At 49.4% G+C, this 18,727-nt stretch overlaps 1 protein-coding gene across 6 annotated transcripts; it reads right to left on the bottom strand.

The window, feature by feature from the left end:
- Window positions 1–421: 421 nt before the first annotated feature.
- Window positions 422–12,153, bottom strand: CCR7 (chemokine (C-C motif) receptor 7). Of its 6 annotated transcripts, XM_011929832.1 has the most exons (4): window positions 12,069–12,128; window positions 11,242–11,243; window positions 5,519–5,568; window positions 422–2,477 (listed from the first exon to the last, which is right to left on the bottom strand). In XM_011929832.1, exons 3-4 carry the CDS (start codon window positions 5,558–5,560, stop codon window positions 1,401–1,403), a joined length of 1,119 nt encoding a protein of 372 aa, XP_011785222.1. In that variant the 5' UTR covers window positions 5,561–5,568; window positions 11,242–11,243; window positions 12,069–12,128; the 3' UTR covers window positions 422–1,400. The 6 variants fall into 6 exon arrangements, with proteins under 6 accessions (XP_011785222.1, XP_011785218.1, XP_011785219.1 ...); XM_011929828.1 differs by lacking the exon at window positions 11,242–11,243 and having other exon boundaries at window positions 12,069–12,153; XM_011929829.1 differs by lacking the exons at window positions 11,242–11,243; window positions 12,069–12,128 and adding an exon at window positions 7,321–7,662.
- Window positions 12,154–18,727: the final 6,574 nt, after the last annotated feature.

The following is an 18,727-nucleotide window of genomic DNA, read 5'->3' as shown; positions in this document are numbered from 1 at the left end:
GAGTCTAAGGGGCTGGCAAAAGGTCAAGGGCTCTAGTTCTGGGCTGAGCTGGGACAGGTGAGCAGGCCAGTGTGCAAGAGCTGCTAAATGCAGAGTCTCCAGGTATCGAGGTTACCCGGACAACGTGGTCTTCCCAAAGCTGCAGTAGGATCGGCATGTCCGGTTCAGTGCTGACTGCGCAGGCCTGGGGCCTATCCCATGAACTCTGGAAGGGTATTTGTAAGATGGACCTCCTGTCCTCAACCTCTTTCTACCTTTTAGTGTCTTGGTCCTCTGTCACCGGATGGGCTCACAGCATTCCTGAGCTAAGAACCTCTGTGGTTCTGAGCATCTCTAAGAAACGAGGCCTGGGGGAGGGCAGGGAGGAGGGGAGAGGGGACGGTCGGGTGGGGTGTGGGGGACTGCAAAACAAAGACACTCATTTGCCATTTACCAAAGACTTTTTTTTTCTTTTTCTTTTAAAGCTGTTGTTTCCTCAAGGGAAAACTTTATTTGTGTGTGGGTAAAATGTTGCTCTCTTAACGAATCGAAAGCAGAACATGAGGAGAGGTTTTCAGTCCCTGTGACAAAGAACAAAGAACAAGCTCGTGGGCCTTGGGTGGCCACTGTCACCCTCCCCGCCTTTGACATTTCCCTGTCCTCTCCTCCCATCCCAGTGGAGCCAAGAGCTGAGTGCATGTCATCCCCACTCTGGAGCCCAGAGTGTGGCTTTGGTTAAGCAGAGGCAGCCGGCCTGGCCTGCAGGAAACACCACGCTCTCCCCTGTTGAGAGCCTGGGAGGGCACCGCGGCAAGTGAGGGAATGAGTGTGCTTTTAGGGCGGCGTGGCAGCTGCCATTCCTGCTGGCTCGGAGGACAGTGGAGAAAGTGATGGATGGAGGGGTTCAGAGAGTTCGTCTGACCAGCTGATGTCCGCTTTTCCTCACCAAGCCAAGAAGTCTCCCCACTATCTCTGGTCTTGGAGACCTGGCCTGGTTTTCGGAAGAGCCAGTCTAAGCATTTGAGCCTGTGGGAGGCCGGAAGAAGGCTCATTCAGAGGACTCATCAGGCCACTCCCACACTCCTCGCATTCACCCTCCTTGGCCCCTTCACCCCAGCAGGTGGGAACCGTTTCTGGACTTTCACTTTCAGTATTTGGTTTAGGGGACAATAATAGCCTCTGTTTCCCCGTGTCGTCTGTCTGGTGTTAGCTTATCAGCCCTGTCTTTTTTCAGCGTTGGTTGAGGTAGCTGGGACTGGGGTGAAGCTATTCTCTGGAGCAGGGGCTTCTACTCTGAGGGAGAGCTGCTTTTCCCTGAGCAGCTTTTGGCAGGGGGATGTCCTGAGTCATTGCATCTGCTCCCTGTCCCCACCCCAGGGACCCTGGGAGAGGTCCCTCTCTAGTCCGGGCAGAAGAGTCGCCTACGGGGAGAAGGTGGTGGTGGTCTCGGCCTCCACGCTCATGGAGGAGCGCCGGATGTGCCGACAGGAAGACCACTGCCGGAGCTGCTCCTGGCTGAGGCAGCCCAGGTCCTTGAAGAGCTTGAAGAGGTCGTTGCGGAACTTGACGCCGATGAAGGCGTACAAGAAAGGGTTGACGCAGCAGCGGACGCAGGCCAGGCTGTAGGTGACGTCGTAGGCGATGTTGAGCTGCTTGCTGAGCTCACAGGTGCTGCTGGTGATGTTGAAGTTGGCCACCGTCTGGGCCAGGACCACCCCATTGTAGGGCAGCTGGAAGACGATAAAGACCACGACCACGGCGATGATCACCTTGATGGCCTTGTTGCGCTCAAAGTTGCGTGCCTGCAGCAGGGTGCGGATGATGACAAGGTAACAGAAGCTCATGGCCAGCAGGGGGACCAGAAAGCCGATCACCATCTGGGCCACCTGGATGGTAATAAAGGCCTCCACATGCTCTGTGATGAGAGAGCATCGCATCGCTTGCTCACTGCTGCTCCTCTGGAGGCCGCTGTACAGGAGCTCTGGGATGGAGAGCACTGTAGCTAGTATCCAGATGCCCACACAGGACAGCTTGCTGATGAGGAGGACGCGGGCGCGGTGGCGGTGAGCTGAGACTGCCTGGACGATGGCCACATAGCGGTCAATGCTGATGCAAAGAAGGAGGAGCATGCCGCTGAAGAAGCTCATCTTGTAGATGGCAAAGATGAGCTTGCAAAAGTGGACACCAAAGACCCAGGACTTGGCCGCGCTGTAGGCCCAGAAGGGAAGGGTCAGGAGGAAGAGGATGTCTGCTACCGCCAGGTTGAGCAGGTAGGTATCGGTCATGGTCTTGAGCCTCTTGAAATAGATATAGGTCAGCACGACCAGTCCATTGCCCAGTAGGCCCACGAAACAAATGATGGAGTACATGATAGGGAGGAACCAGGCCTTAAAGTTCCGCACATCCTTCTTGGAGCACAAAGACTCGAACAAGGTGTAGTCCACTGTGGTGTTGTCTCCGATGTAATCGTCCGTGACCTCATCTTGACACAGGCATACCTTCAGGGAAGGAAATGAGGGAAAACAGGCCAGGTTAGCTGAGTGGCTCCAACTCTGGCTGGGATTTAGCCCTAGAGCAATGGTTTCTCTCTTTTTTTTTTTTCTTTCTTGAGACATGGTCTCACTCAGTTGCCCAGGCTGGAGTGCAGTGGTGCAATCATGGCTCCCTGCAGCCTCGGCCTCTCCAGGCTCAGGTGATCCTCCCACTTCAGCCTCCTGAGTAGCTTACGCCACCAAACCCAGCGAATTTTTGTGTTTTTAGTGGAGGTGGGAGTTTGCCATGTTGCCCAGGTGGGAGGAATAGTGGTTTCATTGTGAGGTCCACATCATCAGTATCACAGCGTCACCTGGGAACTTGTTAGGGATGCAAATTCTCAGGCCCCACTTGAGAATGCTGAACCAGAATCTCAGGTGATGGGCTTAGGAATCTGTGTTTGCCTAAAGTCTCCAGGTGATTCTTTGGTTTGAAATCAGTGCTTCTCAAATTTTAACTCCAATACACATCACCTGGTTAATCCTGTGAACCTGTCCATCCTAAATCAGTAGGCTGAGGTGGGGCCTGAGATTCTACAGTTCTGCTAATAAGTAGCAAGTGGCTGATTTTGCCAAGTCTGAGAGACTCTACATGTGCTGACAGGGGACTGGAAATTGGTGGGGCTCTGGGAGCCCAGATGAGCCTTGAGCTGGTTAAACTCTCTCTCTCTCGGAGCCTCAGTTTTCTCTTCTGTGAAATGGAGATGAATTTGCTTCACATGGTTGCTGTGAGGTACCTAGCCCAGGTTCCAGCACCATTTCCTCCCCATGGAGCTTTAATTTTGCCCTCGGGGAGCTCTGTGAGAGTGGGAACATGTGTCTTTCTTCTTGACTCTCCTTTATAACTTGGTGGAGTTTTCCAGGGGGCTTACAAAAGACCTCAGCTTTAGGGGGAAAATCCACCTGGGGGTCAAGGTTGAGGAGGGGCTGGAGTGAGAAGAGAGGAGGGCAAGTGCTCCCATTTTGAGGCCATGAAGCCTTGGGTTTGGGGCCAACTGCTGTGATCACGGGTGGTGGGTGACCTGGAGAGACTCTAGATCCTGGGGCCCCTCTTAGCACCCAGCAGGAGCTCAGGCAACGTGAGCCCAAGTGCCATAAAGACTGTGAATGGATGATGGGCCACAGGGGTGGAGGCGAGGCCTCCTCAGCAGCTGTGTCCCTGGAAGGAAGCGCGGCTCTCATCTCCCACTCTCCCTCTGTGCTCCCGCCCTCTCCCCCCACCTCTCTGCCTCTCTCTTCCTCGCATCTCTTCCGGCAGATCCCAATCAGCAGGACTCAGCTGCTGGAGCTTTTTTTAGCCTGTCTGCAGGGCCGGGTGAAGGTTCAGCAGCCTGCTGTGATTTTATCAATGAAGGAGGGGGCCCATGCCTGCCCGTGCCTCTGTGCACAGCGATGGACGGGCTCGTGCAGGGCAGGGAGCTGGGCTGGAGGACCTGCCTCGCGAGGCTCGTGGTTCTATCTCCAGGAACCAGATTCAGCAGCTCAGCGACGATGGGTTTCTACACATTTGTGCTGGAGGGGTTCACCGCATCGTGTCTCTATCTCTTTTTCACATCCAAGTTCTGGATTCATCACTGTCGTGCTCGGGAACAGGGTGAGCACAAAATGATGTCCAGGAGCCTTTTCTTTGGCCATTGCTAGCCTGAGACCAAAAGTTAGTGGCAACCCCTCTTCCCTCTCCTGGGCATGGCTGCAGCCTGGGAGCCCTGAAGGAGGCTGCTGCCATTGGCCCAGCCATGGTTCCAGTCCAAGGCCTTAGACTCGGGGTCCCTGGACATGAGGGGGTCTCAGGCTTCCTGGAGGGCAGTATTCCCGGCATCTATGAAGTGCACTCTTCATCATCATGCAGTCCTGCCTTCCCGTCTCCTCTTGAACCTTGTTCCTGTTTTATAATTCCCCCTCCTCCAGCCTCACTGCCTCTGCAGCCCACAGCCCCACCACATCCTGCCCTGTCTGAGCACCCCCTCCTCAAGTGAAAGGGAGGAATGAGCCTCAGCTGTCCTCCTCCCCGCCCCAACCTTCCAGCCTCCACTGCCAGCAGTACAGCCCCCCAGAGTCCTGGAGACAGGGGAGAGAGAGGAGGGAGTGGTGATAGGGAAGGGGGCCAGGCTGTGGGTTGCAGCTCAGGCTCCGGGGGGCCTCTGGGATGGGGTTTTGGGAAGAGTGCCCAGTTTGGGGCCTGTCTCTGGCCTGAGCTTCTGGAAAGTTGCCCCTCTGGCCTCCAGACCTGGGGATGAGCCGAATTCTGAAGCACTGACTCTCTAGCTCCGGCCTCAGCTGGACTCCCCAACCCCCACTCTGAGCTCCCACATCTAACAAATGGGGGAAAGTTGACTCTGTGAGTTACGGTTTCCTCTAATTTTGGCACTTGGTGAGGTACACTTTCTGTCTGTTTCTGGATTGAGAAACAGAACTTTGTAAAGTGAGGGTCTTTGTTCCTGCCGAGTTCAGGCCTGCTATAAAGTATGTGCTGATCCACCCCTCTCCCCATCCCTAGGGCCCCATCCTCTCTTCCCTCCCCTGCCAGGGAGGCCAGATGGGTCTCTATTTCACCAAAGAAAAAGGGGGCTGCGAGGGGAGCCTTTGGGTGAAGGTTGGAAAGAGATAACCTTGGGGCGATAGGATAGTAACAAGATCTCCAGATCCAGGGTGATTTTCTCAGCACACATGCACAAAACCCAGTAACCATTTTTGCAGCTCTTCTCTCTAAGAGAATTCTCATGTTTCTGTCTCCTGGGCAGGGAGATTGGAGGTGGGATAGGGAAGGTGGCAAGTTATTTTCCCCCATGTTTTAATCTAAGTGGAGTAAAGGAAGTCCAGAGAACATCTGTGGCTCTCCAGGGTCACTCAGCAGATGGTGAGGGGGCAGCCATTAGCTTAATGAATGGCAGGCAGGCTTATGTCTGGGTCTTGTATCTTCTAGCAAATGCCCACTTCCTCCACTAAACCCCTGACTTGGGAGGCCGTGTGGAGAGGGGAACATAGCTTTCCTTGGCAGGGAACCTCACCTGGAAAATGACAAGGAGAGCCACCACCAGCACGTTTTTCATTGGTTTCCCTGTAGGAGACAAGGCGAGAAAGTTATTGCTTGGCAGGGACAAGTCTTTATTATTAAAGAAAGCAGTGGAGGGGGAGACGCTGTTGGGAACTTTCCTCTCAAGCTCCAGGCACTGTGTTTGCTGAAAGAGAACATCAGAACCAGATTGTGCCTTTGAACACCTGGCCCGCTGCCCGGCATCACTGTCCTCACCTCCTTCTCGTCCTCCTCCACTCCCAGGTCCTGGAAAGAAGCAGCATCAGAATGCAGGGCAGCCCCTCCCACCCCCTGTCTTGGCCCATCTAGGCTGCTTCTTCGAGCTGGGAAGTCTTTCTAGCTCAGACCACCCCTCAAGACTGAGCTTGGTTGGTGGGTGTGAGTGCTTCCTCCCACTCCACGTGATGTGGGACGAGGCAGCAAAGCTATGAGGTCGTGGGGTGGGTGCACACATTTCCAGCCTTGCTTTGGTGCTGGTAGCTACTGGCCCAGGAGCATTTTCCTGGCCTCCAGGTGAATGGGCAGCCACATGTGCATAAAGCCGGACTCGAGTGTCTCCTGAGGGAGGCGAGCTGAGGAAGGAGGACGACCCCACAGGCTGGGTAGAGGGATGAGGTTACTGGTCCGCAGTGATGGAGACTGCCTCAGGGCCCCACTAGCTCCACAACACCCCGTTACTGAAATGACATTCATTCAGCACTGACTGTTGGCCCACTGGGCCCACACCCTTGGCCTGCCTTTGGGGCAGAGATCCCTTCCCTTTTATCCTGTGCAGGCCCAGAATTGAGGAGGTGTCCCACAATTGCGTGCTGATGAATATACGAATGATGCATACATGAATGATGAATAAATACACGAATGACAAGTAAACGAATGCCTGTCCTTTTTCCAAGGGAGAGGGCATCAAGATGGCCCGAGAGGACACAGAGGGGATGCTGTCCTGTGGCAGTGTCGGGGAAGGACTCTTTCTTGATGTCACGACTTCTTTCTTTATTTTTTTGCTTAACTGAAGTGCCTGCACACACTTTCTCTCCTTTTACTTGTTTTCTAACCTAGGCTTGGGGGGGGCAGGTGGAAGGGGGAACAGGGTCAGCTTTGGGAAGGGACGTGTTCTGGAAGTCAGGAGGCCTCCTGGGGCCTGAGCAGCAGAAGGGGATCCTGGCTTAGCACAAGGCCCGGATGTGCTCAGTTTGGTTTTGTGGCTGAGCCTCAGGGCCATTAGGAACTTATTTCTTCTTGAGGCTGAGCAGCGAGGACAGTTGACAAAGTAATTTGCCTAGACGTCTTAGCTTACCGACAAGTCAGGGCGTCGGTAGCCCTCTTCCCGTATCCTGACCCTCGGGTCCCAGCTAGGTAGGGCCTGGCCAACTGGAGAGTCAGTAACTGCAATGCCACAAGTGAAGGCAGGCCCGTGACAGCTCCAACCTCAATAGGGCCAGGAAATGCGTGGGAACCTGTTTAAGGCACCTTCTCCTGGAGGCTGGGGGCCCTACGGAGGCTGGGGAAGCAGTGAGAGCCTGGCACTTCCGTGTCCTTGGCCACAGCACCACCTGCTGGAGACCTCCCTGCATGGCATCCAGGTTGCAGTTGTTAATATGTTCCCCGGAAAGTGTGTAAAGCCGGGGATTCTGGGCTTGGGAGTTCCTCCGGGAAGGAGAGACTGCATCGGGCTACATAAATAAATAGGTATTTCTCTCGCCTTGAGCAAATTATCCTGCACACTACTGCTAGACATATCTTCCTAAAGCTTAGCTCTGATGCCAGTCCCCACCTCACCTTCCTCCTAAATCCTCAGGGGCTCTAACCATCCCTGAGGATGAAGCCCTTAATGCTTGGCCTGGCAGTCCAGTCCTCCACTGTCCACTCAAAGCGGGCTTCCTAGCTGCATTTTCTGTTCTGGGGACAAGCAGCCGCTGTCCCCTCATTCCCAGCCTGGGCTCAGGCATTTGCAGTCCTGCTGGGATTGGACCCTGTGGCAACAGAGCTCCCCACCACACCCCTCATTCTCCTTTCTCACTGAATTACCCCTGAGCTCCTGAGTTTAAGTTCACATGTTTATACCCAACCACACTCTTCAGGGTTCAACGCTCTGCCCATCCTCCACTGACTCATCCAGAGGTCGAGTCTCGAGGTTGCTTTAAACACGTAAATGTCTTTCAGTTACTCTAGAGAAAGCCCGCTCTGACTGTCAGGGAGAAACGAGAAACCTCAAAGTTTGATAAGTCACAACGGGTGAGATCTGAGTAGCAAGAACTTTGTTTCTGTTTTACTCCGTTGATAACCCCTCTCCTGGGCACTGTCCCACTTCTGCTGTTCCTGTCAGGGCAGGGGAATTGGGGGAGTGCTGGTGTGTGTGCCCGTGAGTTCTCGTTCCAGGTGCTTTGGAGGAGGTGGATGAGCAAGGATATTGTAGGTCCATAACAGGTGGTTTTCAAGAAATATCACAGGGAAACTTAGGGGAACTCTCATCTGTGGCAAAAGGGAGCCTGGTCAGTGGCCATGAGTCAAATCATCCCTGCCTGTTACAAAGTCATAAAGCAACTGGTCTGGGGCAGCAGCTTGGGGGAGACCAATGAAGTTGGGAATCTCTGGGGCTAAGGAGTGGTTGACCTAGATGTTGGGTATTTTCTGAGTTCTTGAGTTTTCAGTAATGATCATCATGAAAATTCCCTAGAACTCCAACCTGAGCCCCCAACATGAGAGACTCCCCATCTAGGAAAGATAATTATTGGCTGGCTGCCCCCACCTCCAAACCATGAACTTCCATCCCCACATTTTTCCAGGTCCTCCAGACTGCCCAGGAAATCACAGTTGCCCAGTTAGCTCTCCCCAAGAGTCACCCCAAGCTTTTTCCTCTCTGAACTTCCTCACCTGCCAACACACCTTCTCTCTCTCTCCCTTTCTCTCTCTCTTTTGGATAGGGGAGAGAGAGGAGAAGCAGGGAGGTGGTTAGAGGTCTAGAGATCTGGGGAATCCACTTTCAGACAGTACGTACGGATGGGTGGGAGCCGGATAGATCTTGCAGTTTCTATGTTATCAACTGCTGTATCTAATGAGATAGTTCATATTCACTGAGCTCTCACTGCGCGCCAGGCTGTCTGCATGTATGGTCCCATTTCATCCTCTCAAAAGCCCCATGAGGTAGGTGCTACTATTAACCCCGTTTACCAACGAGGAAACTGAAACACAGCAAGTAACTTTCTCAGAGTCACACAATGGCCAGCGGGGAAGCAGACTTTGAAACCCTCCAACTCCAGAAACCACACTCCTAACCATCCTTCTCTGCTATCACTGGGTCTGTATGTGTCTTTCCCTCATAGCATCTCATGAGCCACCCTGGTGATCCTCATCCTAGATTCCAGAAAATAGAGGCCCAGAGAGATTAAGCCAAGTGGCTGGGGCCACACAGCTGCTAAGAGAGGGACCTGAGATTTGAACAGGACAGCAAGGTTTGGGCTCTTGCTACTGCATCAGGCTGCGTTTCTGATGAGTCTGCTGTGTCTAGGACGCTCCACGGAGCATGAAGGGAATCTTTGCTCCCCATGCCCCACTGGCCACCAGTGCTTCCTGCTTCCATCCCCCAACATCCCAGCCCCCAACAGAGCCGGCCCCACCTCTGTTCTGACACAGGGCTTTGCTGCTGCTTTGCTGCCACAGAACTCCTTCCAAAATACAGATCTCATCCTTTAATTCAGCTACTTGAAGAATAAAAATCTTTGATGTTTCCCTATTGTTTTCAGGATAAAGTCCGAATTCCTTAGGCATGCTGTACCACCTTTTAAGGATTGGGTCTCCTGTGCCTGCGTCCTTCCTCCCCATCTTCCTCCTTGGCATGGCCAGCTACTCCATCCTCCCCTCCGCTTGCTTCCTTCTTGTCTCTGTTACTGTGGTCTCAGCTGACCATCTACGTGGCTGCAGCCTTAGTCCCCAGGACACTGTTCTTGGCAGCGTGGGGTTTTTGAAATAATGGATTTGAATGCCTTTAGGTGGGGCATTCACCCTCTGGGTTACTCTACTCCCCTCCACTTCCCGCACCTTACGCCCCTTCCCTCTTTTATGTTGTCAGCCTCTGATGGCAATGGAGTTTGCCTTTCCTGCCACATCCTTGGCCCCTTGTGGCTCCTTGTTTGCTTGACAACTCCTACACACCCTTCAAAACCCACCTTAAATATCTCTCTGACCCAGGTTCACTATTCCCTTCTTGTCTTGCCCTTGCCCCGGTCAATGCTGTATCTCACTCTGTTGCAGTGGCTTCGTGACATATGTGTCACTCTCCCCACCAGACTGGTCATCCCTGAATCCCTCAAACAATAAGAGTTGACGGAATGTCCCAAGCAAAGCAGAGAGATTTTTCCAACAGCGACCCCAGGCTGCAGTGTTCCTCTCCTCCCCAGCCAAGTTTCTGGCAGGTGAGAAACTGGCCTTGAATTAGCTTCAGCATCCCCCTTTGCCAGCATTTGTGTCTGAGCTGTGAGGCACATGTCTCTCATGGGTTCATTTTTCCCTTGCTTTGCTTTTGAGAACTATGAAAGATCTTTGGTCTCGTTGCTCGAAGGTGGGGAGGGTGCCTCGGAGCTGCTCATTCAAACCGTGAAAAAGGTCAGCTCAGCCCCGCTTTGGAGTTTTCATTTTGTGTAACAGAAACCCTGCCTCCTCACCCACCTCTTGCTCCTTGCTGGGCAGATGAAGAGCAGAACAACAGATCCTCCGAGGCCCACCCACCCCATCAACGGCCCAGAGCCCGTTTTGAGCAAAGCTTGTCAGTGGCTTCCCCTCCTACCAGTATTTCGGGTTTGACCGTTGGGGCTGTCTCAAGTTGAGTGAAGTGGCAAGAACATCCCTTCCTCCTGGACCAGAGATTACCCTCTCTCCCTGCATCAAAGCCTAGGAGTCTAGCACCCCCAAACCTAGTCTGGGGCAAGACACTGCGCACATCTTCCCAACCCCCTGTTCAGTCATGTGGATGGCTTGAAATCAATCAGCGAGGGCGGGAGAATTTACACCATGGAAGGTGGCAAGCACTACAAATTCAGGACTTTCCCTCCACCCTGGAGGCAGTTACCAGTGCTCCACCCCAGGGAGCTGCTTTTCTAACATCCAGCAGCACACCACTGGGCACTGCTTGGTTTCCTTCCTGGAGGCCAATATGAAAGGCTGGAGCAGGGTCTTCTGTGGATGACGTCTGTATTCTGGGATTGTGATGGAGAGGGTGGCGAGGGGGTGGAGTGCTGGGGAGTGGGATTTAAGGGTAGATGGTCTGGGAAATGAGGCATTTGGAAGAGATTTTCAAAAACTAAACTCTACTGAGTTCTTGATACAATGTATTCATTCATTCCACAGACATTTTCTCCTCACATCCTCAAAGCCTCTGAACCTGCCTTTTGGGAGTTCATAGTCAGTGGGTGGGGGTGACCACTTTAACCCTTTCACAGCTGTTTGCTGGGTCCAGACCCAGAGTTTGGGGCAGGCGGGGAAGGAAGAGATGAAATCAAGGAGGCTGTGGTGTGGCGAGGAGGGGTGTGAGGACAGCACCAGGGAACCTTCACTTTTTAAAGCCAACCCCTTGCGGCTTTGAGGCCGCCGTGGTGCATTGCTTGTTGGTGAGACAAGCCATCTAGGAACCTGGTCTTCTTAGCCTCAGCCTGGTCTGACTCCACAGCTGAGATTTATAAAGGAGGTGTCTGGAGCTGGATGAACCACTCAGAACACCCTCAGCACTTCCCCTGGACCCCTTCTAGTCAAGACGGAGGTTAGACCCGAGAAAGGGCTTTCTAAAGAGTAGAATTGTCTGCCGGGGCAGAGTGTGTGAGGTTTGCTCAGGGGCACGGGCTGTCCTGAAGGCCTGGCTATGGTTTCTCCAAGCTGAGTGCCCCTTGCCATCCCATTCCATGTTGCCTGCTCACTCCTTAACTTGCAAGAGGTAACAGCAAAGCCAGAGCAAAGCCGGTGGGATGTGCAGCAGAGAGAAAGCAACCAGAGCTTGCATTTGCAATGCACTGCACCATTCTCACAACCCAGTCACCTTTCATTTGCATCTCCTCATGACCCCAAGTGGACAGGTATACGAATATTCGGCAGAGGAGAAAGGTGGGAATCAGAGAGTGGGTAGAAGGTCCTAAGCTCTCTAGGGAGAATTTCTCTGTTGAAACCTGTCCCCAGAGGTCCCAGAGGGCCTAACCTATCACCCTCATGATGAGAACAGGTTCTGCCAGACCACCAAGCCCAGCTCCGCCACTCTCTTATGTCCCTGCTATTTTAGAAAGACATGATCTCGGCCCCTCCCTTGTCCCCACTGGCACAAAAGGCTGACCCCTTCCCCAGGTTTGAAAGGGCGGGTGCACCCCTCCTGGGACAGTAGGGGGCATTCTCTGGAAGTAGCTTCCAGTGCCCACCAAATCAGAACTGATTTCTCCAGGAAGCACCCCTATGTGCTCCACCCGCATCCTCCACCCCCATTCCACAGGGTCAGTCTGGGTGTCCAAGACCCTGGTACTGTTCCTTCTCACATGAAGAGGCTCACTCACCCAGGTCCATGACGCTCTCTGGGCGGTAAAACCACACAGGAAGGCTGTGCCCGGCCTCGCGCTACCCCTGTCTGGGGAGGAAGTGGTTCGAGCCCCTTTTAAGTTGTCAGAAAGCCTCCCTCTTCCCTGCCCCTCCCACTCTTGCTCCTCCCCCGAGCCCTCCCTGGCTCACGCAGGGTCCCTTCAGTGCCTTCAGAGATAAAGGGGCAGAAAAAGATGACAGAGGGTGACAGTCGCTGGTCATAGGATCCTGAATCATCAGGTCATTTACATTCAAAAAGCCCCCTGTGCTGCCTGGCAGAATCTAGATGAGGGGCCACTTATTGATTCAACAAATATTTATAGCATGAATATCACATGCCAGGCCATGGGTTAGATGTTGGGGAGTCAGAGATGTGTGAAAGAAGTGTCCCCATCCTTCCCTTGCTCTGCTCAGAGTCACAATGGAATATAGTCCCAAATGGCTTTCCCTCTGGCTTCTGGGTTGTTTAGGCCAATGGGAGGCACTGACACATAATGACAGGTAAAAGGGAAGACATATGCCACAATGTATCTTTTTTCTCCCCCCTTCGCCTCGCCTCCCCTCCCCTCCCCTCCCCTCCCCTCCCCTTCCCTTCCCTCCCCTCCCCCTTCCCTCTTCTCCCCTCCCTTTCCTTTTCCTTTCTTAATGACAGCTTTATTGAGCTATAATCCACATCCCGTAAAATTTACCCTTTTAAAGTATAGAATTCCATGGTTTTTGTAAGTTCACAGAGTTATGAAACCATCACTACAATACATTTTAGAACATTTTTTTCTTACTCCCACTCAAGAACCCTGTAATCATTAGCAATGACCGCTTCCCTCCCCTCCTGTCATCAAAAGCCCCTGGCAACCACAATCTACTTTCTGGCTCTATAGATTTTCCTATTCTGAACATTTCTCATAAATAGAAGTATTCAGTATGTGACCTTCACATCTGGCTTCTTTCAGTTAGCCTGTTTTCAAGGTTATCCCTGTGGTGTTATGGATCCGTTCCCCATTCCTTTTCATGACTGAATAACATTCCATTGTATGGATATGCCACATTTTGTTAATCTGTCATCAGTTGGACATTTGGGCTGTTTCCCCTTTTAGCTATTATGAATGATGCTGCTATAAATATTTATGTACAAGTGTTTGTGTGGACATATGCTTTATTTCTCTTGGGTATATACCTAGAAGTGAAATTGTTGAGTCATATGGTAATTATGTATTTAACATTTTGATGATCTATGGAACTGTTTTCCAAAGTGAGTACACCATTTTATGTTCCCGTCAACAATGTGTGAAGGTTCCACATTGTCAGGAAAACTTACTATTGTCCATTTTTTTGATTCTAGCCATCCTAGTGGCTATAAAGTGGTATCTCATTGTGTGGTTTTTTTTTTTTTTTGGAGATGGAGTCTCATTCTGTTGCCCAGGCTGGAGTGCAGTGGCATGATCTTGGCTTACTACAGTCTCCACCTCCTGGGTTCAAGAGATTCTCCTGCCTCCGCGTCCTAAGTATCTGGGACTACAAGTGCGTGCCACCATGCCAGGCTAATTTTTGTATTTTTAGAAGAGATGGGGTTCCACTATGTTGGCCAGGCTCGTCTCAAACTCCTGACTTCAGGTGATCCACCAGCCTCGGCCTCCCAAAGTCCTGGGATAACATGTGTGAGCCACCATGCCCAGCCTAGTTGTGGTTTTGATATGCATTTTCCTAATGACTACTGATGTTGAACATCTTTTCATGTGCTTATTGACCATTTGTATTTTTTTTTTTTTTGAGAAATATCTATTCAAATCTTTTGCCCATTTAAAAAATTGGGTTATTTATTTTTTATTGTTGAGTCGTAAGACTTCTTTATATATTCTGGATACAATCACTTATCTGATACATATCTGTAAATATTTTCTCCCACTCTGTGGATCATCTTTTCACTTTCTTGATAGTGTCCTTTGAAGCACAAAGGTGTTTTGTTTTTTAAAACCTGAATCTCTGGCAAAAGAAGCACAAAGTTTTAAATGTGGAAGTTCAATTGATTTATTTTTCTTTTGTCAATTGTGTCTTTCATGCCATATCTAAGAAACCATTGCCTAATTCAAGTATACAAAGATTTATTCTTATATGTTCTTTTAAAACTTATAGTTTTAGCTGCAACATTTAGATCTGATCCATTTTGAGCTAATTGTTGTATATAGTGTGAGATAGGGATCCAACTTTATTTTTTATGTGGATATCTAGTTTTCCCAGCATCATTTGTTGAAAAGACTATTCTTTCTGCTGTTAAACTGTCTTAGCACCTCTGTTGGAAATCAATTGATCATAAATGTAATGGTTTATTTCTGGACTATCAATTCTATTTTATCAATCTCTGTGTCTATCCTATGACAGTACCACACTGTCTTGATTACTGTAGCTTTATAGTAAATTTTGAAATTGGGAGGTGTGACTGCTCCAACTTCATCTGTCTTTTTAAAGGTTGTTTGTCTAATCTGCATCTCTTTCTTTTCCATATGAATTTTAGGGTCAGCTTATCAATTTCTGCAATGAAACCAGCTGGGATTCTGATAGGGACTGCATTGAATCTGTAGATCAATTTGGGAAGTATTGCCATTCTAACGAAGTCTTTTGGTCCATGAATGTGGGATTATTTATTTATTTATTTAGGTCTTCCTTAATTTCTTTGCATTTTTTAGACTACAAGTCTTTCACTTCTTTGTTAAATTTATTCTTAAGTATTTTACTCTTTTTGATGTGCTTGTAAATGAAATCGTTTTCTTAATTTTATTTTCAAAAATGGCCAACTAGAAGCAGGTATGGGGCATGGCTCTCTCAGAGAGGAACAAAAGGGGTGAGTACATACAACACCTTTATCTGAAACATCCAGATACTTGCACTGGTACTGATTAAGGAATCAGCTCGACCCACAGAGGATAGAGAAAATCAGGGCAGGGCAATGGCCCACATAGGAACAACACAGACTCAAAGGAAACCCCCCCCTCGCCTCACCAGGGAAGCAGTGGGTGAATGTGCAAACCTGGGGAAAGATGCTTCTCCCACCGATCTTTGCAACCTCTGGATCAGGAGATCCCCTGTGAACCCACTCCACCAGGGCTTTGGGTCTTACACACAGAGCTACCTTGAGGTATTGGCAGAGCAGCCGCTCAGGTGTGCACAGAGACCCAGGAGCTTTATATACGCAGGCTCCGGGGCCCCAGCAAAGGTGACTGCAACTCAGACAAGGCAGGATGTCTGTACATATCCCTAGGAAGGAGGCTGAATCCAGGGGGCTGAGCAGCATTGGTCTGTGGGCCTCACTTCCATGGCACCTCACCAGATAAGACCAACTGGCTTGGAATTCCAGTCAGCCACGGGCAACAGTGTAGCACCTACTTGGGACAAGGTGAAGTTCTAGGGGTGGGTGGAGTGGGGGTGAGGCACCACCTTTGCTGTTTGGACGACCCAGCTCTTCCAGCCTGCAAGCTTTGGAGAGTCCAAACCCACCAAGTGTGGAAAGGATCCCCCAGCACAGCACAGCTGCTCTGCCAAAACATGGCCAGACTGCTTCCTTAAGCAGGACTGCTATCCATTTCTCCTCACTGGGTGGGTCTTCCCAAACAAGGCTCCAGCCATCCCTGCCTGTTTTCTACAGCCCATAAAATTCTGATCTCTTCCTGGCACAGGGTGCCTGGAGGGTGGGGAGGGCTGCCACCTTCGCTGTTTGGACATCGCAGCCATTCCAGCCTTTTGGCTTTGGGGAGCCCAAACCAACTGGGGGCTGAAAGGATCTCCCAACACAGCACAGCTGCTTTTTACCAAAATATGGCCAGACTGCTTCTTTCAGAGAGTCCCTGATGAGAAAGAATCAGCATAAAAACACTAAAAACTCAAAAAGCAAACCTGGGGAACGATGCTTCTCCCACCGATCTTTGCAACCTTTGGATCAGGAGATCCCCTGTGAACCCACTCCACCAGGGCTTTGGGTCTTACACACAGAGCTGATTGGAGTATTGGCAGAGCAGCCTCTCAGGCATGCACAGAGACCCAGGAGCTTTATATACTCAGGCTCCAGGACCCCAGCAAAGGTGACTGCAACTCAGGCAAGGCAGGATATCTAGGAAGAAGGCTGAATTGAGGGGGCTGAAAAGCCAAAGTGCCTCCTTCCTTCTAAATGACTGTAGCATCTCTCCAGCAAGGGTTTGGAACTGGGGTAAGGCTGAGATCACTGCAATGAAAGAATTAGACTTCAGAATGTGGATTAAAATGAACTTCGCTGAGCTGAAGAGGCAAGTTGTAACCCAATGCAAGGGAGCTAAAAATCATCATAAAACAATGCAGGAGCTGACAGCCAAAATAGCTATTATAGAGAAGAATATAACCGATCTGATCAAGCTGAAAAACACACTACAAGAACTTCACAATGCAATCGGAAGTATTCATAGAAGAATAGGCCAAGCTCTGCTTGGTCTTCTGAAAGATTCTTCCGCTGAAAGAATCTCAGAGCTTGAAGACTGTCATTCTGAAGTAATACAGGCAGACAAGAATAGAGAAAAAGAATGAAAAGGAATGAACAAAACCTCCAAGAAATATGGGATTATGTAAAGAGACTGAATCTATGACTGATTGGGGTACCTGAAAGAGATGGGGAGAATGGAACCAATTTGGAAAACGTATTTCAGGATATTTTCCAGGAGAACTTCCCCAACCTAGCTAGACAGGCCAACATTCAAATTCAGGAACTGTAGAGAACCCCAGTAAGATACTCTATGAGATCATTCCCAGGACATATGATCATCAGATTCTCCAAGGTAGAAATGAAAGAAAAAATATTAAGGGCAGCCAGAGAGAAAGGCTAGGTCACCTATAAAGGGAAGCCCATCAGACTAATGGCAGACCTCTCAGTGGAAACCCTACAAGCCAGAAGATATTGGGGGCCAATATTCAACATTCTTAAAGAAAAGAAATTCCAACACCAGAATTTCATATCCAGCCAAACTAAGCTTCATAAGTGAAGGAGAAATAATATCCTTTCAGGACAAGCAAATGTTGGGGGAATTCATTACCACCAGACCTGCCTTACAAGAGCTCCTGAAGGAAGCACTAAATATGGAAAGGAAAAACTGTTATCAGCCACTACAAGAATACACTGAAGTACACAGACCAGTGACACTATGAAGCAACCACATAAACAAGTCTGCAAAATAACCAGCTAGCATCAATGATGACAGGACTGAATCCACACATAACAATACTAATTTTAAGTGTAAATGGGCTAAATGCCCCAATTAAAAGACACAGAGAGGCAAGCTGGATAAAAAACCAAGATCCATTGATATGCTATCTGCAAGAGACTCACCTCACATGCAAAGACAGACATAGGCTCAAAGAGACCTTCAAATAGACTTGGACTCCCACACAATGATAGTGGGAGATTTTAACACCCCATTAGACAGATTATTGAGACAGAAAATTAACAAAGATATTCAGGACCTGAACTCAGCTCTGGAATAAATGGATCTGATAGATCTCCACAGAACTCCCCACCCCCAAACAGCAGAATATACATTCTTCTAATCACCACATAGCACTTACTCTAAAATTGATCACATAATTGGAAGTAAAATACTCCTCAGCAAATACAGAAGAACTAAAATAATAACAAACAGTCTCTTGGGCAATAGCACAATCAAATTAGACCTCACAACTAAGAAATTCACTCAAAGCAATACAACCACATGGAAATTGCCCCCTGTTCCTGAATGACTTTTGGGTAAATAATGAAATTAAGGGAGAAATCAAGGAGTTCTTTGAAACTAATGAGAACAAAGATACAACATAACAGAATTTCTGGGACACAGCTAAGGCAGTGTTAAGGAAGAAACTTATAGCACTAAATGCCCACATCAAAAAGCTAGAAAGATCTCAAGTTAACAACATCACAGCTAAAAGAACTAGAGAACCAAGGGCAAAGAAGTCCCAAAGCTAGCAGGAGACAAGAAATAACCAAAATCAGAGCTGAACCAAAGGAGATAGAGACATAAAAAACCATTCAAAAGACCAATGAATCCAGGAGCTAGTTTTTCAAAACAGTTAATAAAATAGATAGACTGCTAGTTAGACTAATAAAGAAGAAGGAGAGATAACTCAAATAAATACAATCAGAAATGATAAAGGAGATATTACCACTGTCCTCACAGAAATACAACAACCATCAGAGAATATCATAAACACCTCTATGTGCATAGAACATCTAGAAGAAATGGATAAGTTTCTGGACACATACACCCTCCCAAGACCAAACCAAGAAGAATTGAATCCCTGAACAGACCGAAAATGAGTTCTGAAATTGAGGCAGTAATAAACAGCCTACCAACCAAAAAAAGCCCAGGACCAGATTCACAGCTGAATTCCACCAGATGTACAGAAAAGAGTACTATTCCTACTGAAACTATTCAAAAAAATTGAAAAGGAGAGACTCCTTCCTAACTCATTCTGTGAGGCCAGCATCATCCTGATACCAAAACCTGGCAGAAATATAACAAAAAAAGAAGACTTCAGGCCATTATCCTTGATGAACATCGATGCAAAAATCCTCAACAAAATACTGACAAACAGAATCCAGCAGCACATCAAAAAACTTATCCACCACGAT

Source organism: Colobus angolensis, unplaced genomic scaffold (assembly GCF_000951035.1).
Source record: "Colobus angolensis palliatus isolate OR3802 unplaced genomic scaffold, Cang.pa_1.0 Scaffold83, whole genome shotgun sequence".
NCBI classification, from domain to species: domain Eukaryota; kingdom Metazoa; phylum Chordata; class Mammalia; order Primates; family Cercopithecidae; genus Colobus; species Colobus angolensis.
Note: the sequence above shows the minus strand (reverse complement) of the source record. Positions and strands in the feature narration are given on the sequence as shown.

Excerpts from the sequence above, each read along its gene's own strand:
- CCR7 (XM_011929828.1), bottom strand. Across the intron at positions 2,478-5,518 it reads CTCTCCTTGTCATTTTCCAG|GTATGCCTGTGTCAAGATGA; the intron begins GTGAGGTTCCCT and ends CCTTCCCTGAAG.